At 37.4% G+C, this 26636-nt stretch overlaps 2 protein-coding genes and 3 non-coding genes across 6 annotated transcripts in view; 4 read left to right on the forward strand and 1 right to left on the reverse strand.

The window, feature by feature from the left end:
* Positions 1-6837, reverse strand: part of LOC131150353 (eIF-2-alpha kinase GCN2) — a 151965-nt gene extending 145128 nt beyond the window's left edge. The window contains exon 1 of the mRNA XM_058101030.1: positions 6461-6837. Coding sequence (XP_057957013.1) covers positions 6461-6582 — 122 coding nt within the window. The 5' untranslated portion in view covers positions 6583-6837. The remainder of the gene's footprint in view (positions 1-6460) is intronic.
* A 13320-nt stretch (positions 6838-20157) lies between these two features.
* On the forward strand, positions 20158-23326 carry LOC131150354 (large ribosomal subunit protein eL32z). Of its 2 annotated transcripts, none has more exons than XM_058101031.1 (4): positions 20158-20318; positions 21075-21174; positions 22661-22842; positions 22942-23326. In XM_058101031.1, exons 2-4 carry the CDS (start codon positions 21085-21087, stop codon positions 23069-23071), a joined length of 402 nt encoding a protein of 133 aa, XP_057957014.1. In that variant the 5' UTR covers positions 20158-20318; positions 21075-21084; the 3' UTR covers positions 23072-23326. The 2 variants fall into 2 exon arrangements, with proteins under 2 accessions (XP_057957014.1, XP_057957015.1); XM_058101032.1 differs by having other exon boundaries at positions 20189-20318; positions 21057-21174.
* Positions 21536-21616, forward strand: LOC131152524 (small nucleolar RNA U31b). Its single transcript, XR_009136019.1, has one exon. It is a non-coding gene; the product is annotated as a small nucleolar RNA U31b (small nucleolar RNA).
* LOC131152507 (small nucleolar RNA Z195/SNORD33/SNORD32 family) lies at positions 21716-21792 on the forward strand. The gene has a single exon (XR_009136005.1). It is a non-coding gene; the product is annotated as a small nucleolar RNA Z195/SNORD33/SNORD32 family (small nucleolar RNA).
* On the forward strand, positions 21884-21969 carry LOC131152508 (small nucleolar RNA Z196/R39/R59 family). Its single transcript, XR_009136006.1, has one exon. It is a non-coding gene; the product is annotated as a small nucleolar RNA Z196/R39/R59 family (small nucleolar RNA).
* Positions 23327-26636: the final 3310 nt, after the last annotated feature.

The raw sequence follows: 26636 nt of genomic DNA on the forward strand, positions 1-26636 counted from the left end.
TTTCACAATGTCTACCATGCAGCCCTCCTTTTTTTATGAGCTAGCCAATCTCTTCTTTGACCTTAGTAGTTCGTATTGGATGGTCAAAGAGGATTTCAATGTCATTACCCTAGCTAGCAACAAGTTCGGGGGTGCTAAGGTGACTGGCAATATGAGGTTGTTTGACTCTCTAATTCTTGATAGTAGCATTGAGTAACGATCATTTTACTTGAGGCAGGGGTCGAGTGCCTTCTTCCCATATTGACCATTTTTTGTTTACTGATGCCTAGGAAGATTTTTTTCCAAATGTTGCTCAAGAGGCTGAAATCATTGTTTGTTGTTGTTGGATGCTAACCCCATGAAGTGATATCCTACCTTGCTCAAATTTGAAAAGATGTGGCTAATGCAATTTTGATTGAGGGAATCCATATTATTTTGTGGGGAGCGGTTAGCATTCCAATGTGGGCAGGGCTCAAATTTATAAACAAGTTGAAGTTTGTGAAAACATATTAAAGTTGTATAATATAAATGTTTTTGATGACCTAAAAGAGCAAAAGAATGTGATTCTTGATGAGATTGAAGGCCTGGATAGGTGGAAGGAATGTGGTTTGGCTAGTGAGGAGGATAGGGTAAGGAGGGATCACCTTAGAAATGATTTGGATTTGATCTTGTTTCAGAGAGCATTAATTGGAGCAAAAGTCTAGGGTCAAGTGAGTGAAGAAGCGGGATTGTAAAACCGAATTGTGGCCAATGGGAGGAGGAGGAAATTTTTTAGTAAATAACTAGAGTTAGACTTCAAAGGTGCAAGTAAATGACTCCCAACATACTAGGAGGAGATACAAACTTCTATAGGAGTTTGTATAGTGATACTTGCAAGTACAAGTTGATTATAGAGGACTTCAATTGTTGTCCTATTGATGCAAACCTTGCTATTTGGTTGGAGAGGCCTTTTGATATTTGTTCGAGATGGGGAGATAAGGCCTGAGGCCTAGATGATTTTACTATGGCTTTCTTTCAAGATATCTGGGAGGTGAGGCAGGAGGCTATTATGGAGTTATTTCTCTAGTTTCATCAAAATTGGATGGACGAGAAGAACGCTAAATCTACCTTTATCACCCTACTATCGGCTTGCTTACTAGCTTCATAAAATCTTGGTTGAGGATGTGATGATGTAGGACAAGAAGTTGGGAAGATCCATGTTGGAGACTACTTAAGAATAATTGGATTGATAATTGTTGGGTTTAATTAGTAGTTTACTATGTGTTTAGTATTAATAGAATAGGATTATGTGTATTTGGGGGTTGTTTGTAATATTTGTGTAAAGTATGGGTTTGTTTATAATTCATGTAATTTTAGGGGTATGTGTGTAGTTTATGTGTTTAGGCTTTCTTATAAATAGTGCATGAAAGCCATGTTGTAAATTAGTTGTTGATGAATTTGTTGATGAATTTGAATTGTTGATTGAATGTGAATTCCCCCTGGTATCTCCTCTCTCCTCCCTTCCCCTCTATTCCTCTCTTCTATTTCTTCTAATCTCTCCCATGGCTGCAGAACCTTGATGCTGCCCCTGCATCATTTGGTATCAGAGCCCAACCACAATCTCTTTCTTCCATTTCAAATCCCCCATCTTTTCCTTTCAATCCTATTCTTCCCCCTCTTCTTCTCTTTTTCCTCCCCCCACTGTTCTGCAACTTCTATCTCCCTCTGCTGCTGCTGCTTCTCCTTTTCTCCTTTTATCTCCCATTCTCCCTCACTCTTCTCCTCTTCTCTTCTTCCTCCTTCTCTTCTTATTCTTTCTTCTCTGTTTCTGATCTCCTGTTCTGTCCACAATCCTCTGCTGCCCAGCAGCAGTCTGCCCTCTTCTTCTTGTCTGTTTCCCATCTCCTTCTTGTATTTTCCTCTCTCTATTTCCCTTCCATCATTCTCCCTCTGTTTCTTCTCTATTCTGAAATTTCAGCATTAAAAAAAAAAAAAAAAACCACCAAAAGGCAGTTTCTGAACTTTTCAGAAATTCCAGTTGTCCCCAAATCTCGAACACCACTTTTCAGAGACCATCCTGCAACACCACCCACACCACGAACCCTCTGAAACCCTTCCCCTCTAAATTTCATCATCGTCTAACCATCGTGCGGCTCCACGCACCGGCCAAACTTATCCAGTCACCAACCCCTTCAAAATCCACCCTTGCCAGAGTTCTTTTGACAACTGCCATCACCACTGTATTCCCCACCCCATGATCTACCCTCGCCTGAAAATTCATCACCAGAGCACCACTGCCAGTTGCTCACGTGCCCCACATGCCAGAATCTCCTGTTTCCAATCTTGCGAGAAATTGCCCAGCCACGATATTTTGGGTTTTCTTTGCGATATTTTGAGCTGCAAGGAGATATTTTAATTACAGAGACACTAATTGCAAGCAAGCACGATAATTTGGCATGAAACCCTAGAAATTTTCCCTGACAGCATCAAAAAATCAGGTTTTATTGCTGTAATTTGTGAGTTTTCTTTGTAAATTTGTTTCATTTCAGCAGGACAATCAATACCAAAGGTGAATTGAAGATAACTTTTGAGAAATTGGGAGTAAGGCTCGTGAGAAATTGTGTTAAAGGGTTGTGATATATAGCTGCAGCATGTATATGCATAAATCAGCAACATGGTGACAAATTACAGAAAAAAGGATGCCATTTTCCAAACGTTGGGCACAATTTCAAGCTTTTCAACACCTTTCTCAAATGTGGAGAAAAGGTTTCCAAAATCATCATTGATGGAAGGTGTCCAATGAATGTGGCTTTTATAATGGAGTCATTCATATGCAACTTTATTCAGAACCCCATCCAGAACCTTATGACATATCTTGGATTGAAAACACTACCTTACATGTTAATGAAAGATGTTTGGTTCCTATCCAAATGGGTGCTTACGTCGATAATGTTTAGTGTAATATCATATCTATGAAGGGATTGGCCATGTACGTCTTGGTTCTCCTTGGTTAGATGATTTGGGTGCAACTCAAGGACATGGGGAACACATATATCTCCCACTATCATAGGAAGAAAATCATTTTGAAGCCTACTCTACCGACCAACTAGGACAAAGAATCTAAGGTTAGTGATCATGTAAAAGTTACTCAAATTGAAGACACTACAAGCAAGGCAACGGAAGTGTTTGAAAACATCCAAAGTCTTTCAAACATTCCTATTGTAGAGTTTGTCATCCCTGTTGAGTTCATTGATGCTAATTCTCAAGTCAAGTCTATGGTCCTGCCAATAGAATGTGGTTTCTTGTCTCATTCAAGCATTGGCTTTCAAAAAGTCCAAGTTTTCTTCTCCCTTTTGATCCTCCAACATTTCAAAATTTGAGGCCGAATTTTTTCTAACTAGGGGAGAGTTGATGTAGGACAAGAAGCAAGACCATGAGAAGATCCATGTTGAAAACTACTAAAGAAGAATTGGATTAATAATTGTTGGGTTTAATTAGTAGTTAACTATATGTTTAGTATCAATTAGAATAGGATTATGAGAATCTAGGGGTTTTTTGTAATATTTGTGTAAAGTATGGGTTTGTTTATAATTCATGTAATTTTTGGGGTATGTGCGTAATTTTGTTTAGGCTTTCTTATAAATAGTGTGTGAAAGTCATGTTGTAAGTAAGTTGATGAATTTGAATAGTTGATTGAACGTGAGTTCCCCCTAGTATCTCCTCTCTCCTCCCTTCCCCTCTCTTCCTCTCTTCTATTTCTTCAAATCTCTCCCATGGCTGCAGAATCTTGATGCTGCCCCTGCATCACATGAAGCCAGAGACAAAGGATTTTGAAAAAGCTATCATATGGTTAGCCAGAGCTTTTTTGGATCATGTTATGACTAAGAAGGGCCTTGGAGAGACTTGGAGGAGATGAATCAAGGGTGCTTACCCTTAGTAACTACATTCGTCACAATGAATGGTCAATTGAGGGAGGGGTTTAAGGCTTCACAAGGGTTGAGACAAGAGGGTCCCCTATCTTCTTTTCTTTTCACCCTTGTGGTTGATGTGTTAAGACATGATCAAGGCCTTGATGTGATTTAGAGGCTTAAATTTGGTGGGGAGGACGTTGTAGTTTCTCACCTTCAATTTGTTGATGATAATTTTGTGTAGTTCTGCTTTAACCTTAGTAAAAATTTTTGAGAAAATTTTTGTAATGAAGGTTGACATATCAAAAAGTGGAGTTGCGAGTATGAATATGAGTGAGGGTGATTTAGAAGCTTTGCTACCTTGGCTGGCTGTACTAAAGATTGGCCTCTTACTCATTTGGGTCTCCCTCTTGGTGGAAAAATCCTAACTCTTCTACTTTTTGGGAGTCATTGGTGGAAAGAGTGAGCAGTAGGTTAAAGGTTGAAATATGGTGTATTTATCTTTAGAGGGTCACATTACTCTTATCACTATTGTTCTTTCAAATATTCCCATTTAATTCCTCTCCCTTTCTAGAGTTTCAGTAGGGATGGCCGCTACCTGGAGAAGATTATGGGAGATATTTTTTGGTCGGGAACCGAGAAAAAAAAGGGATCATCTTATTAGTTAGGAGAAAGTTAAAGAGCTAAGTCTAAAGGGGGTTTGGGCCTCGAGAATTTGGTATCTAAAGACATTTCACTAGTTGGTAAATGGCTTCATGGCACATGATTATTAAAAGCAAATAAGGAGTTCATAGGAACCATTGGGATCCTAGGGGAAAGCCCTTGAAACATTTATTTCTCGTATTACACACCTCTTCTATCTTCTTACCTGTTATTCAGTTGGGATTGCGAATCTTATTCAGTTTTGGACAGAAGTTTGGATGGGTGAGATCTTTGGATCCCTCATCTTTTCATAATCTCTCTTGCATAAAACCCCAATTAATGCTTTTTTTCTCTTGAGGGAGCTCTGCCTCCTGGGATTTTCACTTTTTTTAGAAATCTCAATGCAGGCAAGGTTGAGGAGCTGACATACACTGGAGTCTTTTTTTCCTAGAACGGGTAGGGATTCAAGGATATGGATTGGGGATTCTTCTAGTTTGTTCTCCGTGAAATCTTTTCTCTCCTAGTTGATGAAAATACCAAGCCATTCTTTTTTTCATTTGAACCATTTTATATTGACCAGTGACCACTTGTTTCTTCATTGTCAAGTGGCTAGGCAGCCTTTGGTTTTCCTTTTCTCAGTTTTTTAGGAGATTTTCGTGTTGCCTCAAACTGTTAATGCTTTCTTGTTAGCGCGTGGTACACTGGTTTTGAGAGGAGTAAGCAGGGAATAGTTTTATAGAGATGTGCCGTTTTTGGCCTCTTTTGGACCTTATGGGTTGAAAGGAACGCAAGAATTTTCAACGGCAAAATTAATCCCTTGCATCTTCTTTGGAATAGAGTTACTTTTCTTGCTTCTTTTGGGGCTCCTTCTTTAGGTTTCTTTCAGGGAATTCTATCGTCGGATCTTCAATGGAATTGTAAAGGGATTCTAACGTAATTGTTTTTGTTTCTTTGCTTTTGTTTGTATTTATAAGGATATCTTATCCTCCTTTCTCTATAATTTTCTCCCCTCTCTATTAATGAATTTCTTTTTCTAAAAAAATGTTCATCATATTTTCTTGGAGAAGCTATTGAGTCTTGTCCATCACTTAAATCCCAAAAATGGCATAAATTTCTTAGAGAAGTTAACATCCTTTTACTCCTTGGGGTGCTTGTCATTAACAATCTTTTCAACTACCTGTCTGCACCCCAGCAACATTTGCAACTCCTACCTCTTAACAATTTACATCTCTCATCCTATGGTCCAATTGATGATTGAAAAGTTACAATCTATGACTAACTTTCCCACTACAAATCAGCCTCATGCTTTTGCCGCATCAACAGTTCATAAAGGTCTGACATGTTCTCATATTCTAGAAATAGCTCCCATGACAAGGATGTTTGAGTTGGGAAAAAACACCTAACCTGTCGTCCCTTAGCATTTCCCTTACCATTTTCCTGTCTCCCTTCTCCAATCACAATTCTCATTGCAAATGTGTCTCCTCTCGGGGTTATCTCCATTGGTTATCCTCCACTCTCTTTACCATCTCCATCATCCTATACCCACTATCTTCTTTATTGCATGGCTGGGATAAATCAAGAAGCACTCTCAAGAGTTCGTTTCAACACCACCCCCCCCCCCCCCCCAAAAAAAAAAACAAAAAAAAACAAACAAGCTCCACAATCTTTTCTGGTGGCAGCAGAATTTTTTTCTGAACACAAACAAGTTGGTCCTCAGACTATTTATGTAGTAGTCACACCATAGCAGCTAAATTAAAACTTAAATTCATTAAAAATTCAGAAAAACACAATTAGATCCCGAATTCATTAAAATACAATAGCCCACGTCAATCAAATCATAAAACAAACCTGTAGCTTACCATCAATCTTTCAATGCTGCCATATTCCTAATGATGTAACAAGTTCACACCAAACACACAGAGACTTCATTTATTGGGTGAAGAAACACTCACAGGGCGGTGAGCTCCTCGGCGATAAGCTCCGTATTGTCAACGGCGTGAGAGGCGTGGTCTTTGGAAGGCGCGCGGCCCTTGCTCCGCCTTCCTCCGCGCTTCTTCTTTGAACTGCGACCCATTACCGGACTCTGTTTTCACCAACCAAGCTTCCTCGAAATTCTTCCGATCGAACGCTTGTCATTGAAAACCCAGAAAGAATTAATGGCAAAGCATTCAACAATCTTTGAAACCCCAAAAAAAAAAAAAAAGAATCGCTGTCAAATGAACAATCCTTCAAAACCCATTTGATGAAAAATGGCCTGCTATTAAAAAAAAATAATATCCGAATCCTTCTAGAGCTAAGCAGTCATTTTCCTGTTAACAAGGTACAGAGCCTAAACCCACGGGGACCTTCTTTTCAAAGGGGCGGGCTATCTCTCTCTTAACATTATAAAAAGGAAAATTAAAAAATTAAAAATTAAAATCCATAAAAAAAAAATGAAAAATAAGTGTTTGCTATGAAATATAGATGATGTTCTTACATGCCCTATGAACCTGCTCATATATTCTTATCAACCTGCCTATATATCTGCAGTAATTCATTTTCACTCCTTCATTTTCCACCCCTTGTCCTATAAAATGACACCCTCTTCCTCTTATTTCTGAATGCTTAAATATACATATTGCATGCTTAAAGTGAAGAACATATAAAAAGAAAAAGAAGAAGAAAAAAAGATAAAAGTAAAAACAAATATGAGAGATATAAAATAAATAAGGAGAGATATCTTATATAAGGTCATATTCATATCATATTGTAATTCCTCCTGAAATAATGAAGTTTTGATCAAATCTACCAGTGGAGTAGGTATATCCAAACTACATAAAATTTATGTTTCTGTTGCGCCCTAAACCCCTCATGGGCCCGAGGTGCTACTTTAGTAACGTTTGCGTACCTAATACCATGATCATTAAACATAAATGCTGCAGAAGTAATTAAACATTCACTATACATAAATTACCAGAGTTCTAAATCCTTTTATACATATAAGTTCCTAAACATCCATATTACAATCCAACCAAAACTAACAGAACAGGTTCGGTCCATACGACCATAATAAGACCCAGAGCATACAACATAACTACTCACATCGGAGTTCTTATAAACACTCTCGAAAAGGAACTATTCTAACTTTGACCCCCTTATCTTACTAAGCATGATACTTATAGTTTCTTGAAAAGATGATTTGTATATTTGGGTGAGACACTTCTCAGTAAGGGTGATCAAGTTAATATCAGTGTGTGGGCAGCATCCATTAGTGCTTACAGAAAACATCATTCTTTATATAACCGAAAATAACTATCTTTACTTCATACGTACTCAATTGGAAATACTTGTTTCATTTTCCTGACATAAACAGTTCATTCATTTCATAATATCATTTACATAAATATACAGATATGCATAAAAGACACATTCCGGGACTAATGTCATGTATAAACCCCCGTGGTCAGGGTTGTGTTGCTCAAAGGTTGGAATAAGCCTGCGGTGATAAACCCAAACAAAGTCAACATACATCCGCGTCATAGCTCCGACTACACAAGCATTCCGCAACTTACTTGTGTGGCCCGATTGCCCTACCGTGTCCTGAAAGTATGGGCTTCTAGGTATATTACACCCTCTATTGAGGCTAATCGGCATAAACCACTCACACCACTCTCGTAGTATAGCGTGGGCGCACATGGTCACATATATAAATCCTAGCAGCGGCACTGTGCTCATAACATAATGGTCCATCAGGGTTCCTAAAGCATATCGTGCAATTTAATTCTTTTTTCTTGAAGTCTTAATGTCTTATGACTGTTTGGCACAACTTTTGAAAGTTGAAATTGACTACATCTATTATTTCTTTAACTTCTATTACTCTAATTTTTTTCTCTCCGCCTCTTCATCTCTCAAAAAATCTCTTCTTCTCTCACACTCTCTCTCATTCTCATCTCTCGGTCTCTCTGTGATTATTACTCCGACTCTTGTGTTCATCGTCTTTGGTTCTCCGACTCTCTGTAATTTTCATCAATCCTAATTTTGGTTTCAGTGTTTGTGTATTAGTTTTTCTATTGTTTTTACTCTAAATTTTTTTTCTATTTTTTCTTAGATTTTGGAAGCTTTGACGCTAGAGCGTTGTATCCGGCAAGAATCCGATATCTCTAGAGCCTCGCTCGCCGATTGATTTGCAATAATAATAATAATAATCAGGTTATATTGTTTCAGTCTATTATTTTTATAGATTTATTAAACTTATTTATATTTATTTGCGATCAACCATGTCACAAGAATGATTAAATGGATTAACTATGTTATCAATAAAAAAAGAAATACTTAAAAATCTTGAATATAACACTTTAATTAGTGATTTTGCACCTCAAAAAGTTAAAAAATAATAATTTTAAATAAAAATAAAATTTATATAAAATATTAAGGGTTCCTAATTAAATCATTCGCCTATGACCCCATAATGTGAAGAGTCGACCCCTTGTGTGATTTTTGAGGGAGGCAATAGGGCTACTTGTGGCCGTGCATGTGTGTGAGGTGAGGGTGGCCGGAGATGGCTACTGCTGTTGTGTGGGCATGTGGAAGCTGCTGCTGGTGGTTGCTGTGCTAGGAGGAGGATTGGCCGTGGGTGAGTGTTGTGGCCGTGAGGATGGTGTCTTTCGTGTTCTCGGCTGGACGGAAAGAGAGAGGAGAAGAGAGGGGGAACTGCATGAAGGGAGAGGGAGAAGGATACGACTACAAGGTTGGGATGTTGTTGGAATTGGTGGGATGGCCGAAAATGGCGAAGTTGCTCCAGCATTTGTCTGCAAGGGGGAAGACTCCCTCTTTTGCTATGTTTTGTGCCCCCTTTTATAATTTTTTTCAAAATCCTAAAAAGCCTAAAGAATGTGCCGCCCCCTTCTTTGCATGGATGGGCCTTCACTTGCAATAACCCATTTAATTTAAATGGCCAATAACATAAAAGCTCAGTAAAAAGAAAGCAACCTTTAATTCCTGAAAACAGAAAGGATTCTGACTTCAAAATAAAAACGACTCAATTTTAAAAAATTAAAAGGTCTAAAAAATCAATCTTAATTTAAAAATTAAAAGAAATCGATTTTTTAAAAATAAAATACTTGAAAAGAAGTCCGAGACTTAGTTTAAAGGACTCAATCAGATAATCAATTTCCCGAAATGTTGGGTTCTCTTTGCGAGAAAGGAAAAGACCTAGTTAAAATTGGGGTGTCTACACCCTACATTCTGTCTAAAATCGTCGACAGTTACCCCTCAATTGTGAAACGGTCGAGCAAGCCGTCATCAATTTTCTTCCTGCAGACTTCTCTCGTTCCTTACTTTACGATGCTTTCTCGGTGTTTGCATTCCACTCAAAATATGAGCCATAAAACCAAGAGAAGGGCATATTTTGTTGTGATATATGAATATTTACTAAATTGCTTGATATTTGTAAATTTCATTTTTTTAAAAATAAAATGACAATTTAGAAACACTATGAACAAAAAACGTACATTAAAAACGAGATTTTTTTCCCGGATTATCTTTTTTTTTAATATATTAAATAATACCTCTTTCTGGGAAATATTTCCCAAAATGACTCTCACGTAATCTCGCTACTCCAAGTAGCGAGATTTGCCACGTGTTGACATTAAACAAATCTCGCTACTTGGAGTAGCGAGATTTTGCTGCCACGCGTTTCTGTAAGAATAAGCTTGGCGTTTAAATCTCGCTACTTGTAGTAGTGAGATTTGCTTAATTTACAACTTGTAATTTAGTTTAAAATGTAATATAATAGTCATACACTATAAATATATAGTAGTTATATTTAATCAAATAGAAAAATATTTATATATTTTATTATTGAGTAGGAAATATTTAAATGTTAACATGTTCTACTTATTGCCGCTATCTCTAGCACAAAGAGAGTCGATGACCCATCAATTTATCATACTGTTTTTTTGATCGAAGAGTAAATATATTGATCAAAATGAGTATTTACATGGAACACTAGACAGATATAGGGGGGAAATGAGCCCCATCAAAATTACAAGCAATAAAGTCAACACTCAGGATCTTAAGAGAGCCTGAGCAATCTAGGGGCCTTTTGGCCTAGTACTACAATCCAAAACTCATACAATAAGATCCAAAATGAGGTTAAACTCCACCATTTGTGTGTAGCCCAAATTTGTCATATACCACTATATATATATGTTTCTGAATGGTCACAATCAGCTCCATTGGGGATATGAATTTTCCTTCAAACCTTTTCCTATTTTTGGCATTCCATATGAGATAAACAGTAGAGGCCAGACCAACTCTCTTACCAACCAAAAGGAACAATACAGGTCTCCTTCAAAACTAATAAGCCTATCACAAGTAGGTAGTTTCCTTATAATTCCCAGCTAAAGAGTGAAAGCATGTATAGGGGTACTTCCACTCTTCCAAACCACCATGGACCAAGGAACTGTAGTTCCTTTAGTTCTCTAGAAGTTATAGCAAATGGATGAGTTTGAATGATCGAGATCCCATTCCTCAAAAAGCCGAAGCACTACATCCAGGTGGTTGGCACATCTTGACGTAATATGGTTCTTAATTCCAATGAGCTTTTTATATAGTGGGGATTCATAATTTTTTATCTTGGGCTCCCACGGACTTGAACCTTTCAGGTAGATTTTATTGACCCATTTGGACTAGAGAGAGTCTTTTTTAGAGTGGATATTCCAGAGTGTTTTTGTGAGTAAGGAAAGATTCTAGGCTTTCAGATCCAGCACCCCCAGACCACCTATCATTTCACAGTCCCTCTTCTTTCCCATCTATCATTTCATAGTCCCTTTCCTTTCATTCAATAGTAGTTGCAGGTCACCATCCGAGGGATTGTCGTGCAGTTTCTGTGAGCTCGATCACATCATTCCCAGCCTTCTCTGCTTTAGCCAAAATGTGGGAGAAATGGGATGCATTAAGAGCCTTTAGAGGTCTTTTCAGACCCTGAAGTCTCCTCACCAATTTTAGCAGAGTCCTATTTACTAATTGAGCATATCCATCCACGCACCTGTGCAAAGAAAACATTCTTCAATTTTAATTGAACTAGTATGTTCACAATGTTACATTCACAAGATGAGTATACATTCAATATATCAAATTACTATACTAAATGATACCTGCTTGGCACTTTACATAGGGGTGCTCTATAGATTCATAATTAAGAACAATTGCACTATGTATAAATGATATATTCTAAACAAATACATTATGTACAAATGATATATTCTAAACAAATACATGATGTACAAATGAAGTAATGAATAAATACATTATGCACAAATGAAGTAATGAATAAATACATTATGAACAAATGAAGTTGTAAACATATATCTGATGTACAAATGAAAGAATGAAGTAATTAACAAATACATATATTGCATACTCAGTGCCGCATGGAGGTCGTCTCCGATGTCGAGTTGGCTGCCGTCTGCGTCTGCCCTTACCTGGCTGCTTATCCGCGTCTGGCGTCCGGTCACGTCAAGGGGCTACATGTCTGTCGTCTTCGCCCATAGGTACTAGATAATCTATCTCTAGGTGAAGCGGGCGGGGAGCTATGTCATATGTAGTCTTTGGACGAGTCCGAGGTGGCAACTCGGGTGCGTCCACCTCCTCCGCATCGAGAGGGTCTTCTAGTAAGTACGACATCGACAGGGTCGCGGCAGAGTCAGATCAATAATCCGCCGGTCTATTGGAGGATCCCGCAATATCAGCAGCTGTCAATGGGGCATACGGTGCGGATGGCCCGAATACGTACTCCTCATGTACAATGGGTGATAAGAAGGCCAGACTCAATGGACGATTGGAGGTCGTTGCTCGACCACCTCGTACTGGAGCTGCTTGACCACCTTGTGGTGCCGAGGGCCTGCATAGGGTAGGGATCCGTCGCCCGTCTTCATAGACAATGTCCGAACCAGCTCTCGCTAAATCGCTCACAGTGGGGTCTGATGATAGTACGTCAACTTGGTGTAATACGTCAACCTGCAGCATACAAAAATAGTGGTTACAACATTGAACTGCTAATGTAAACGGTAACAAATTAGGTATACGTTTGAGTAAGCGTATGAGGCTCATGTAGACCGCCATGGTCCTATCTACGAAGCAACGTGTGATCGACCTATACCACGTGTAATGCGGATCCTTCGGACCCATCGAGCCATCCGCCCACACTCCCTCCATGATGTACTCCCCCCTATGTCCCCACATACTCACGTACATTGTGTGCTAGGCAGCCCAATTCGTGTTCCCCCGACCGCAACCATCAATCTCGTGCAAGTCGTCCCCACGTACATCGACCCCCGAAGTACAAAAGCGGCCTGAGATGCCCTGTCGAAAGCCAAACTGGCGCATCACTCGATCTGGGAGATGCCACTCGACAATATGAAAACATATGAGTGGCACTCGGGCAACCCAAAGGTTCGACCCAATTGCATAGCCAGTCGGTAGGTCGGCTACAATGTCATTAGTGTATGGCGCTCATACAAACTGCGTGTATACATATGGTAAATGTAAGAGGTGGGACAGGAATATCTATAAATAATGCAAAATACCGTCAATACACATAACCGAGACTACCTTGTGCTCCCGGTGCATGTCCAGCTCGAATCTGTACCAGGGCAGCGTGTGTTGCGCAACATTAGGCGCCAACAACTGATCCCTCCACCTGTACAAAATGAAACGTAAGTTAATAAGGTGTAATGACCAGTACATAGTACGACTCAATATGCGTACCACTCATACAAGGAAATGATTGCAAGTGGAGTTACTAAACTCCACGCGAGTGGAGCTGGGTCAATCAGGCGTCTGTCCTCATTCCTCTGAATAAGACGCCGGAGATCGCGACGTGTAGGAGCTAATGATGTGAATCTCTCCCACGCCCAAACCTGCAATAAGCGGAGTGCTCCTCCGATCTGTGAGTGGGAAACGTCAGCAACGCGACACGTCTCCCGGTATAGCCAGACGAATGTCGCAGAGCCCCAACTATAATGCCGTATCTCTCTTCACTCCATGAGGAGTGGAAGGAACATCAAGTGTGCATAACTCCCCAATAGGTAACAGAACAGCGTCCCACATATCAATCGCAACATGTGGGCACGTGCGTGACACGCTACAGTGTGATCATAGGCATCAGCCGGGAGCTAGCGAAACATCTCCCCCTCCATAAACTGCATACGAATGCAGGCACCAACAAGCTCACCATCTAGAGGCACCACTCCTAAAAATCTCTCGCACATGCGGTGAAGTGCTCCCCCTATCGGCGCCTCCCTCCTATACTAGTCCAACTGTACGACCAGTGACGGGTAACCCATCAATCGGCAACTCGAACAACACCGCGACATCCTGTAAGGTGATAGTCACCTCCCCGTGCGGCAAGTGGAACGTGTGTGTCTCTGGCCTCCATCGCTCCACCAACACGGTCACAAGATGCCAATCCAATTGGATATGACCAATTTGATATATCCCATAAAAACCCGCATCCCGTATCCAATCAACAATGTGGGGGTCCGTGCCTATCCTATCATGTACGCTCTGACTGCCCCCTCGGCAATATAACACGCCAGCATGCGAATCGGTCCACGCCCCACTAGACCGGTGATGATCATACTCAGTACACTAGTATCGGATGGCCCTGGATCGATCCTGCAAACAAGACAGCATATTTAAAGCATAAACATAAAAATCATCAGAATTGAGTATCTGTCACGGTTGCTTTGTATGGTGGAATTGAATGAAAATCTTAGGTTTTATCATAAATGTGTACTACTAAAAATATCTCACCTAGTTTTTATATCAAGATGCACTATTCCCCATTGATGAACACAGTGACTCAATTGCCCAAAGGCAAATTGAGCATGGAAGGAAATGTGTTCACCAAAAAAGGAAAGCGGCCTGGGGATCTTAGATTTGGAATCTAGGAAATAGGCTCTCCTTACCCAAGCCCAAGTTCATGAATCTTCACGTAAATGAATGCAGCTGACTTATTTATAATCGCCTTGTTTAGAAGGAGGAAGTAGCATGGCAGCTGAAAACTTGTTGTGACTCGAGGACTACGAGTAGACAAACTTCTTCATATATTGCGTATGGAACGTGTGTGAAACAAAGAGATAGAAGTAGTATGGCAGCACCCATACTCATTCTTTCGCCCCTCTTATGGCAATTAAATGTGTATGACACGTCATCCAACCTATAAGTTATAGGTTAGTGCGAAGGTCCAGCTGCATCCTCAGGTTGTGTCCTTCTTGGACATCTCGTGCGATTATGTCCTTCTTGACAACATATGCTACACGTGATATTTTTACGACCTTTCTGGGCAGCCATCTCGTTCTGTATACGTGAGCTCCTAAACCGACCTTTATGTCTAGCGTATGCAGGATTTGCCTGAAATTTTGGCAAAGTTGAAGCTGGCTAATATGCCTCATGCATAATTAAATAAAATTCCGCAGCATATGTTGCATAGTGCTCGACAATGCTCCAATATGGCTCAACATACTGGCTTGCATTTAGCCGTGTCTCTGCACAAGCTGCGAGAAGGTGAGAGTAGGGATAGTGTAAAGATTGCCACTTCTCACAGGAGCATTCGCACCTCTAGATGCTCAAAGTTTAGACATTGTTTCCTTTATGGGGTCCCAGCTGCACGATCGTGATGCTAAAAGTATTCCTAGACCGGTTGAACGTCGTGACTCAATGTCCGGTCGCCTTCAGCTTCCTTCTTTCCATTGCTAGTAATATATGCAGAGTCAACATATTTCTTCCAGATATTGCTTTACGAGCAGCCTCCCGTCGACTATTAAAATAATGTGTAACGCGATAAAATGTTAGTTGCACAAGGGTCGTTATGGGAAGGCTACGTGCTCCTTTTAGGATGGTGTTGAAACATTTGACTAGGTTGCTAGTCACATTTCCATACCTCTTTCCACCGTCGTGGCATCGAGTCCACATATGAGGAGGGATCTGATCAAAGAACGACTTGGATGGCTCTCCACCCTCATCGAATATCCTCTCCATCCACTTGTCAAATTTTCTCACCTGATGCTCTCTTCCCGCTCGCTCAATCATTCGCTTCAGATTGACACTCCACACTTTCGTATTAAAGTTGCTCAACACATGTCAAAGGCAGAATCGGTGGTGCACACGTAGTGGTTGCCAATAAGGATTGCGCTGCACTGCAGCGATAATCCCTAGATGCCGATCTGATATAAGGCAAATGTTGTCCCTGTCGGTAATGGAACGCAGACAACACAGAAACCTATTCCATGTGTCGAGGCTTTCCTCTTGCACAATAGCGAATGCAAGGGGAAATATTTGCCTATTTGCATCGGGGCACATCACAATAAGGAGTTTGCCCTTGTAATTACCATAAAAGTGTGTCCCGTCCATACATGTAATAGGAGGGTAGTGTCGAAAACCCTGAATAGATGCTGCGAATGACCAAAATACAGATACGAAGGTTGCGCTTTTCTCGCTACCTGAAATAGGAGTCGACCTCCACTTGACTATAGTCCCGAGATTGTATGCGTGCATCACTTCCATCCACTTCGGTAACGTTTCATAGGATTTCTCCCAATCAACGAATACTTGGGCTACTGCCTTCTGTTTTCCTAACCAAACCTTCTTATAAGAGATTGAATACCCGAATCAACGATCTATAAACTCCTTTAATGTAGCGATCCACATCGATGCATTTCCCCTGATCATATTCACTATCTCCCCAGCAATGAGGAACGACGTGATTTGGTTATGGTCTTGCGATAGAAGTTCATTCAAACACATGTGCGGACCACCATATTGGGTGATTTCGAATAAACGGTGTATCATCCGATACTTGACACGCAATCTCCATGCGCAATCTTGGTCCTTACACCTAACAACCCACAACTCAGGGGTAGATCGCACCATGTGGAAGTCATGGTGGGTGCGAGCGTGATATATTCGCACTGCAGCGATCAGCTAATCCTTCGATCCGAAGAGTATCCCCTTACTCAACTCAGAGGATTCTTCCCAACGAGTCACGCGTATAGGAAGCTCATCAACCGTAGTTAAATCTGCAGCATCTAGGTCAATATAACTGTACATCAGAAGCTCACCCATGAATTGTGCGTCAAACGTTGCGTCGTCCGTGTCATGGTGGGGTAAGTTCACATCATTGGGGGCATCATTTAACCCTTCACCCATTTCCTGCTCATGCATGTGTTCGTCTTCAAGATGAACATCATTCATAATGTTCGTGCTCTCGTCCAATGCGTCATTCGCAATGACGAACAACGATGCTGGTCCCGCACTAGGGACGTCTTCGCAACCTCCCTGCAGAAACGTGTCAAGAACAGGTGATTCGTACGCCGACGGCTCGAATGACGATCCTAGATATTCGTTAAAATTGACCGTAGACATAGCATGAACCTCCGCACCAACATCGAGGTGATGTGTTTGTTCGGTGTCTTCATCGACTTCATCCAATTGCTTCGCGGGCGTGTATGACTGCTTAACCACGATTACACCCATTTGAGGAATGGTCTCGACATACAATTGCACCGTTAAATATGTCTCACCGTCGCAGTGTGCATCTAATACAATGTGCAACCCATAATCATCTGATATGGGAACGGCCTCGTAGAAGGCTGTATTATTTAACCCTCGCACGGGGTATCTTGCGGTCACCCGCAATGCATATTGATCTGGATCAATATGAAAATATTTATATATCTTTGTATATAATTTATTTAATTTACACTTACGACCAATTCGAATAGGTCGAACTGGCGGACTACTATACCTAACACCATCTAATTCGATTATGATATTCCCCCCCTATATATAATAATACTATCACTGGAGCACTAGTTGAACTTCCTGTCATTTAGATCGGCGATCGGGAAATAAAGAAAACCTACGCAAGACAAAATTATATGTATAAGTGATATGTGTTACTTATATCTCAACAAAATAACTATAAACCAAATAGATGTATACAAATTCTAAATAATTAATGAACTTAGAGTTTGGACCTAACTTTCTCACCAAGAAAGTAAATAGATGAATTAAAAGTCTATGAATAAACAAACTCTAGAGTTTGGAGTTAACTTCAATTTCCACCAAGAAAGCAAATAGATTAATTGAAAAGTGTAATGAATAAACTGTTAAAACATTAATGTGTATTGATTTTCCCTATATGACATATACTTAGGATTTTTCCAAAATGGCACTTCAACTTAGAATCCAAAGAACTATGAAATGGTGCTCTTAAGAGTAATTTTTCCAAAATGATATTTCTTACTCTGCCACATTATGGGTTGGGTTGCCACTTAATTTGAAGTTCAATTTTGTTCAGTAGCCATTTGGGGATTCATTGCTGATGTGAACATTCATCTTTAAAGCAGTTGAAGGGATCTTTTGGAAAAATGTTACTGAGGACGCATAACATTTCGATTCATGAAATGGGAATGGGATCGTCTTATAGCAAGTGCTTTAAAATGTGAACACTAGGGGTAGATTTATATCGATATATTGGTGAAAAATACATAAATTCGGGGAGGATCTTCAATTTTCACAAACATAATAAATGTGGTGTTCATTCTTAGTGATAATTTCTACTATATTTTTAAAAATATGCTCGTACTTCTACAAATATTTTCAATATATGAAATAATCTTAAGCATCAAATTGCTTAACTCTTCAATGTCCTTAATATCATAGTGTCTCAAAATATTTAATTTACTTTTTTTTATAAAAAAAAAGGACAAGATCAACTCCACAAAACATGTGCAATTATGCTCTGTGCTCTAATTTCACACCAACTATCACAATATATATACTATTAATATGTTCAAGATTCATTCACAAGGGTATTTAAATGTCCAACTCAAAATGCTTTTCATTATGCTCAATAGATTAAAAAGAAAAATGCAATTTTCCTCAAATAAGTTCTCAAATTGAAAATTTCCACGAGAATGGCAAAGAAATGTTTTATATACTCCCCTTAAACCAATGGAATCCAATTTGTAGAAACTTTGGCAAAATTTTAGCTTAAAAATCTCAATAATCCATATACATTCATCAGGTTGCACTCAAAATTCTATATCAACAATTCAGTATAGCTTCTAATCATATATCCTAATAACAATCAATCCAAAATAAAATAAAATAAAAAAAACTCAAAGTAAAATCACATGTGCAAGAATAAAACTGTTAAGGAAATATTCCCTCGTTAGCTCAGGGAAATTTTGTTAAGATAGGGTATTTTTGGCACCAAATTCCCTCTAAGCACATCGAAAACCATCACTTAAAAAAGATGAGAAAGTCTAAATCAAACATAGAGTCAAATTGCCAAATAATTATTTATTCCCCATCTTTTTTCACATTAATATGGAATTAGAACTGTAACTCTTCTTCTGCATGTAAAATTAATAAACGATTAAAATCTTTGTGCAGTCCTGAGAGAATAGAGAAATAATTTATAATTACCAATTTTTACACAAATCACAAACATCAATGTACCATCTTATTTCCATTATATTTCATGATCAAAACATTCCAAAACTACAATCTAGAGATTCAACATAATTCAAAAATGTTCACCAAATATACATAACCCAAATAAAGACGAACACACTGTAAAACACTAACAAAAAAAAATAATGTAAATCATAAATTGAGGAATGGGTACTTTTTTTTTTTAAGAACAAAAACTTATGTAGAATTTTTTTTAATTTATGATACGTGAATAATATTTGCCAATAAGAAAGATGAAAAATAAGAAATTCAATGCATTGTACAATGGAAACAACAATCCCAAAAAAAATAAATAAATATTAAACAATAATTTGAATGGAAAAAATTACATATTCTTGGCAAAAAATCAAATTCAAATACAAAAAAAAAAGAAAAGAAATACTAACCTTAAGAAAAATGTTTATCCATGAATCTTTTAGTACTCTAAACTCAGACTTTTCGATTATCAAAAGCTTTGGATAAAATAAAATTAATTTAAAAAATTATAAACCAAACATTAAAAATGTAACTTACCCAATCTCGAGTTTACATAGCTCTCGGTTTGAAGCCCGCAACGATTTGAAGCCCACAACGGTCACCTGCGCTTCAGAGTCTCCTTCAATGGTAACCTGTGTTCCTCCTCTGTAAAGGTACTGGCTGTCTGTTCGCTCAAAGAAGGAGGAAGAACGGGCGAGGTTAGTCTGAAGCAAATCTCGCTACTTGGAGTAGTCAGATTTGCCACGCGTCAATAGCCAGGTGGATGACCATTCAAATCCGAAACAAATCTTGGTACTTGTAGTAGCGAGATTTACCACACATCAAACGGCGGTTGGCCGAGCATTAAGTATCTGAAGTAAAATCTCACTACTCCAAGTAGCGAGATTTTCCACATGTCGCCATGAGTCATTCAGTCAAAAGTAAATCTTACTACTCCAAGTAGCAAGATTACGTTAGAGTCATTTTGAAAAATATTTTTCAGAAAGAGTTATTATTTAATATATATATTTTTTTAAAAAGATAATTCGGGAAAAAACTCTTAAAAACGGCCTTAAAAATTTTGTTGTATAAATGTATAATCGTGTATTTTTTTTTTTTTAAATTTATATTTGTTATAGTATTTGTCCGACAACCCATTTGTCTGACTAATCCGACCCGAAAGAAAACCGAACTTGAACGATCGATCTCTTGCGGATTTTGCCCACGGCCTCTTGCTCTTGTGCTATATAAACTCAAGTGTCCCATTTTCCAAAACCCTAGCTCTGAGGGACGAAACCCCTCCTCTCTTCGGCGGCTTCCCTCTTCTGCCTGGTATTCTGCTCTAATCTCTTTGATTTTTTGGCTGGTCGCCGCGAGCTCTTGGTTGGGTTTCTCTTTTGTTTTAGTTTGATGAATTTAATTTTTTTTTGTTAAAAAAGTATGTCTATCAGCTGTTTATTGTGGGATTGGATTGGCCTTTTTTGCTTCAGTCTTCAAATCTTCGTTCATATTTAACTTGTGTTTGAATCTTGTATTCTTGCGAGCATAGGAATTAGGGGTAGGTCGCGTTGTTTTTAATATATTGTATTTTTGCTTGAATCTGTAATCAGGAATATCTGTAATATGTTAAGCAGAAATTGGAAAAAAAAAAAAGAACTGGAAACTAATTTTTGCTTGAATTTAAGGTACTGTTAAACAGAAATGGAGTTTGAGATCAATTTAAGAGCCAAATATGAACTTGACCTACCCGACCCAGCTCATCAACCGAGATAATCTGCTTGAGTTAAGCGTGGTTGGCTATTTTCTCGAACTGAGCTGATGGGTTGGTTTGGGATTTTGGTTTCAAACTGACCCTACCCGTACTATGAACGGCCCTACCAGTTTATTCTACTTTCGTTTATTTTTGTTCTTCATCATTTGGTATGGTACTTCATGTTGATCTATGTTTACATTAGATTTAGATCTGCTACGTGGGCGTTGATAATTTTGTGCTTGTTTTGTTTAATGGGACTTTTGGCATTTTTTTTTTCGTTTATTTAAAAAAAAATTTGATTCTGCTTTGATCTCAAGTTGTATAAATTTGTGAAGAAGTGAAGCCATGGCCGTGCCATTGCTGTCGAAGAAGATTGTCAAGAAGAGGGTCAAGAAGTTCAAGAGGCCCCAGAGTGACCGCAAGGTCTCTGTTAAGGTATTATATGAGAACAATACCATTTACCTTCTTCATTTGTTTTCTCATATTGAATGCAGCATATTTTGCTTATGGAAAAAACATGTATGCATGTTTAGATGTGTTTTCCTGTTACTATTTCTCTTCTATTTTTGTCTAATCGTAATGGAATGCGGCTATTTATTTCCTTTTCTGTCTATTTTTGTTTTGATTTTTTTTGTTTTGTTTTTTTTTCTTTTGTACAATTTTGACTCTCAGAGCTTCATTGGTCTCTGGTTCTTAACCATCGTTAAATGTTTCTTTGTTTATCTTTGTCTCTTCTTTGCTTGGTTTCTGACTTTCCATTGGTTTCTCATTTATTTGATACATCTGAATTCACGAGGGATATGATGATAGTATTTGTCGCCCCAGTCTTACTTGCATCTGCTGATGCTGGATGGTGATTGACACTCTTATCTGATTCCATTTATGAAATGATCTTTTGTTTTTTTCCCTATTCATATGATGATATGTAATTATTTTTTACTAACTTTTCTTCAAGAAATTGATATTTGGATATGCAAGAAGGTGTGATGATGTCTACCCATCAATTCTGCATTTGAATGATGAATATTAACATGCACTACCATCTGATCTCATTGCATATCCATAACAGTACCATCTTTTAGTTTTTTTACCTCTATTTTATTATTTCTATAACTTAATAACCTTACACTTAGTAGTATGTTTCTGCAATCTGTGATGACGATTGTGTTTTATCTCTGACTTACAAGTGATTATTACACAAAATATCACCATCTTTCGGCTGAGATTGCAGATACGGATATGTTTCTCTCTTTCATTTGTTTTGGGTATTAAATTTAGACCTTTCTGCCTGTAGTATCTGACATCCATAATATTTCTATTTCTGGGTGTTTTGTTTTCAGGGCATATATTAAAATTGTGGACAGGTCTTGCGACACAGCCTGCTCATTTTTTCATGAGCTTCCTGTTACTTAAACCCTGCATACAGTTGAAAAGCATGTTATCATATTGATTATTACTTTCTAATGTCTTTAATTGTTGTCTTTGTGTGTGGTTGCTCCAAATATTCAAACTTTCTCAGCATAAAAAATCACAAATTAAATACAGTGGAATTTTCATTGTTTTCTTCTGTAAAGATAAAGATGACTTAAATTCGCTGGTGCTTATTCACCAAGCCAATTTCATCTTTATCATATCTTATTTTGGTCATGAGGTATTGCAAATCTTGTGCATGACCATTGAACTAGTAATATGTTGACAGAGGCATGAAAAGTGAGGTTTAAGGAGCCTAGAGCGGGGTTCATTTTGTGTTGATGTGTTATTTCAAATGTCGAAGTTTAAAACTTGCCATTCACAAGTCTGTGGGGTCCAATTTAACTCTCTCGCATGCAATGCATGTTTTCATTGGCATCAAACTGACAAGATTTTTGCTCCATAAAAAACTATGTAATTAATCTTGATCGTCCTTAATGATTTTTCACAGCCAAACTGGCGTAGGCCAAAGGGTATTGATTCCCGAGTTAGGAGAAAGTTCAAGGGATGCACATTGATGCCTAACATTGGTTATGGCTCGGACAAGAAGACCAGGCATTATCTTCCCAATGGCTTCAAGAAATTTGTGGTGCACAATGTCACAGAGCTTGAACTGCTTATGATGCACAACAGGTGATGCAGAAAACTACCCTTGTTGCACTAATGGTTTAAATTCCATTAGAGTACAAAGTCTCATGCTTTTTTTATGTCCTTTTGTTTTCTATACATCAGGACTTACTGTGCAGAGATTGCACACAATGTCTCCACAAGAAAGAGAAAGGAGATTGTGGAGCGAGCTGCTCAGCTCGATGTTGTGGTCACTAACAAGCTTGCGAGGTTGCGCAGCCAGGAGGACGAATGAGTTTGTTAGAATTACAATCTTATTACTTTACATCTAGTAGTATTGTTGTTCATTTTGGCTTTTGGGTTTTTCCCCTGTTCCCAAGCATGTAGCTTTGCTAGCTAGGGGATATTTTTGGTCCTTGAATTTGAAATATTTTGTTACTTTATGGATTTTGGTATGTAGCTGAATTGTCCCTAGTTGTGTTGGGAGGAAAAAACATGAACTGTCTTTGATTACGAGGTATTGAAATTTTTAACATGCTTGAAGATGCAAGTGCAGTTGTTTAAATTAATGTTTGAGAAATGCTAATTTTTATTTACCCCTTTTAAGGTGACTTGTGCCATCGGAGGTATTCTAACTACAATCTTTGATTTTTATCTTGGATATGCCTATAGAACTACTTAAATTTACACATTAAGTTGTGATGTTATCTGAAAGACCTGTGATCAATTGGTTTTGGTCAAGATGAAAAGAAAATTAGGTCTTAGCACCTAACATGATATTACCAGTAAATAAGTTTGTCTTCTTAAGTGGGACAATTTAAATGTGAAATTAAGTAAAGAAAATATAATGTAGACACTATATTGACATTAGTTAGGGTTTTAAATTAAAACTTAGAAATAAAAGTAATTCTACACATTTTTGTGAAAGGTGTTTAAAGAAATATAATATTCAATGATATATGGGATCAAAAAATAATGCCCTAGGTATATTTGGACGTATATAAAATTAGCGTTCTAATAAAATTTAGGATACAAGTTTTTAATTCTACATATGTTAAAATACTTTGTTTAACATATAGTATCTTAATAATATATATGGCTAAAAAAATATTGTATACATATATTATGCCTGTATGTATGTACCTACATGCATGCTGTATTAATGTACATATTTATATATATTTAAAATAATTTAAATTAATTTTACAATTTTAATGCATGTAAAATATAACATGATTCACACATTTTGATATTGTGAAAATAATTTAAATCTGAATTAGTTTTGTAATTTTAGTATAAACATAACTGTAATATGGCTTACCTATTAAAATAATTTGAATTTGAATTTGAATTAATTTTATAATTCTTATGTATGTAAGCACATTAGAAGGAACTCGAATAGAGAGAGAGAGAGACCACGATACAGAGAGAAGGGAGGGAGGGGAAGAGGGAAAAAGGAAAAGGAATTGAAGATTGAAAAATAGAGAGCTAACCCAGATATGCAGATCTTTAAGGTGAAGAGGGACTAGAGTGCGAATATAGAGAGGTCAATCTTGCCTGAGCAGTTAGCAAGATGGCAAGGCGAAGGGGGAGGAGGTGGTTGAAGGCAGAAGGGCTTGGCGTCATCACGACCTCATAGGCAGTCGCATTGTAGAGGGTGGCGGCGGAGATTTGGGGTCAGGTCTGCAAATGTTTTGTAGTGAAATGAAGAGACACTTGAGGACGGAGATGGAGAGGTCGAGGTTGTCAGAGTAGTTGGCAGGTGGAGGAGGAGAACTGGAGAAGGTGGTGGAAGGGCTTGGTGCCGTCACAAGCGATGGCGTCGTGGAGGGTGGAAACGAAGATTTGAGGGGCTGTTACTCTGTTAGCTTTCGACGGATATTAGAACAAAGGGAAGGTGGCTGCTGTTGGAGGCTCGGAGCTCGGAGAGTTGAGAGAAAGGAAAGAGAAGAAGTAGGAGCTAGGCTAGGGTTTGAGTATTTAATTTGTTTTTTTGTTTTTTGTTTTTTTCACCTTTGGTAGAGTGGGATTGGTCTCACGATATGCTTAAATACCAATAAAATAAACCCATGTGTCTTGATTTTTAATTTAAAATATTATATTATTATTATATATATTTATGTTAATATATTTTTATGTATTATATATAGTATTATAAATTAATATGCATACAAGTTTGATTGAGATAATCGTTGGTCTATGATCAATACGAACCAAAACTAAATCGATAACTGAACATCATAAAAAATCTGAATCAAAATCGAACCAAACAAATTGATTAATCGAAGTTTTGACTCAGTTTGGTTTGACTTTTCAGATAGGTTCAAGTTTCAAATAGTTTTTAACAACGCTATTCGACAAACAATAACAAAACCAAACTTTAGTCCCACTAAGTGAGATTGGTTATATGAATCATTTTTTGCCAATTTATGCAATCGTGGACCATTTCTTTTGATAGATTTAAGGATATTAAATCTTTACTTACTAATCGACAAAGAGAATGTTAAAAATGCATGAAAAATTTTTGGAAGAAGGTGGCATGGCTACCAAGTGCTTCAAAAATCATGTCTAGGTTATATTTTTTTGAAATTTGTTTACATATTTTGTGGGCTAGAATTAGTTGATGGAAAATGCTTTTTATTATTTAATTTTAAAATTTTAAATAATTATAAAAAGTATCAATTTTTTTCTGTATTGAAAATAATTGTTCGTTTAATTGCAAATATATATATTCTAATTTTTTATTTTTAAATAGTTATAAAAACTGTACTTTCTTTTCTAATTTTTCAAAAATTGTATAGAGAAAATTGGACATTTAAAAAAATAATTAAATTTTTTTAAAAACTTTTTTATGTAAGTTTAGAAATTTGGAATATAATATGATATTTTTGTAATTATTTATAAAATTAGAAATAAAAGATAATTTTATTTCTACAATTAAATAGTGCTAAATTTTTTTATTGTTTTTTTTTATATAAATATTGTAGAACTAAAAAATAAACTATTTTTTGTAGTTTTTTTTAAAAAAAATTAAAAATAAAAATAAAAATTATTTTTCACAATTAAATAAACTTTATGCTTTTTTTTTTTTTTTTTTGTATTGTGAGCTATTTTCTATTTCCTTTTTATAGTTAACTTTCAACTTTCTCTATAATTATTTTAATTTATTTATAATATGATATTTTTGTAATTATTTATAAAATTATAAATAAAAAAATAATTTTATTTCTACAATTAAATAGTGCTAAAAATTTTTTATTGCTTTTTATTTTTTATACAAATATTGTAGAACTAAAAAATAAACTATTTTTTGTAGTTTTTTTCTTCTACAAAATTAAGAATAAAAAATAGAAATTATTTTTCATAACTAAATATGTAGGAACCCGAACCAAGAAAAGAAAAAGAAAAAGAAAAGTGAAAGGAAAAGAAAGGAAACAGTTTGGTACAAAGACCAAACCATCGACGGTTTGAGGAATCTCATAAAAATTGTCGACGATTTTGGGTGGGCACAGTTTCAGCAATCTTAGGAAAACAGTTGACAGTTTCCTGCGGACCATGGGCCTATAAATAGGAAACTTACATTTTTATTTCATTTTAACTCTCTTTCTCTCTCTCCTAAAGTTTTGCTTTCTCTCACCCTTTCCCTAAACTAAGTCTCTTTCCCTCTCTCTATCCCAAAGGCACTCCACATGTAGGGGTGAGCAAAATTCGGTGAAAACCGAATTAACCGAATTAACCGGCCGAAATTGGTCGGTTCGGTTCGGGTAAAAATCCCGATTCGGTCGGTTCGGTTATAATTCTACAAAATTTCGGTTAATCGGTTTTGGTTCGATTAAGGGTAAAAAAATTTCGGTTAACCA

Source organism: Malania oleifera, chromosome 3, assembly GCF_029873635.1.
Source record: "Malania oleifera isolate guangnan ecotype guangnan chromosome 3, ASM2987363v1, whole genome shotgun sequence".
Lineage (NCBI taxonomy): Eukaryota > Viridiplantae > Streptophyta > Magnoliopsida > Santalales > Ximeniaceae > Malania > Malania oleifera.

Bases quoted from the DNA above. Each gene is read 5' to 3' on its own strand.
- LOC131150354 (XM_058101031.1), top strand. From the start codon at position 21,085: ATGGCCGTGCCATTGCTGTCGAAGAAGATTGTCAAGAAGAGGGTCAAG. The intron at 21,175-22,660 runs GTATTATATGAG...GATTTTTCACAG, and splicing joins ACCGCAAGGTCTCTGTTAAG to CCAAACTGGCGTAGGCCAAA. The intron at 22,843-22,941 runs GTGATGCAGAAA...TCTATACATCAG, and splicing joins CTGCTTATGATGCACAACAG to GACTTACTGTGCAGAGATTG.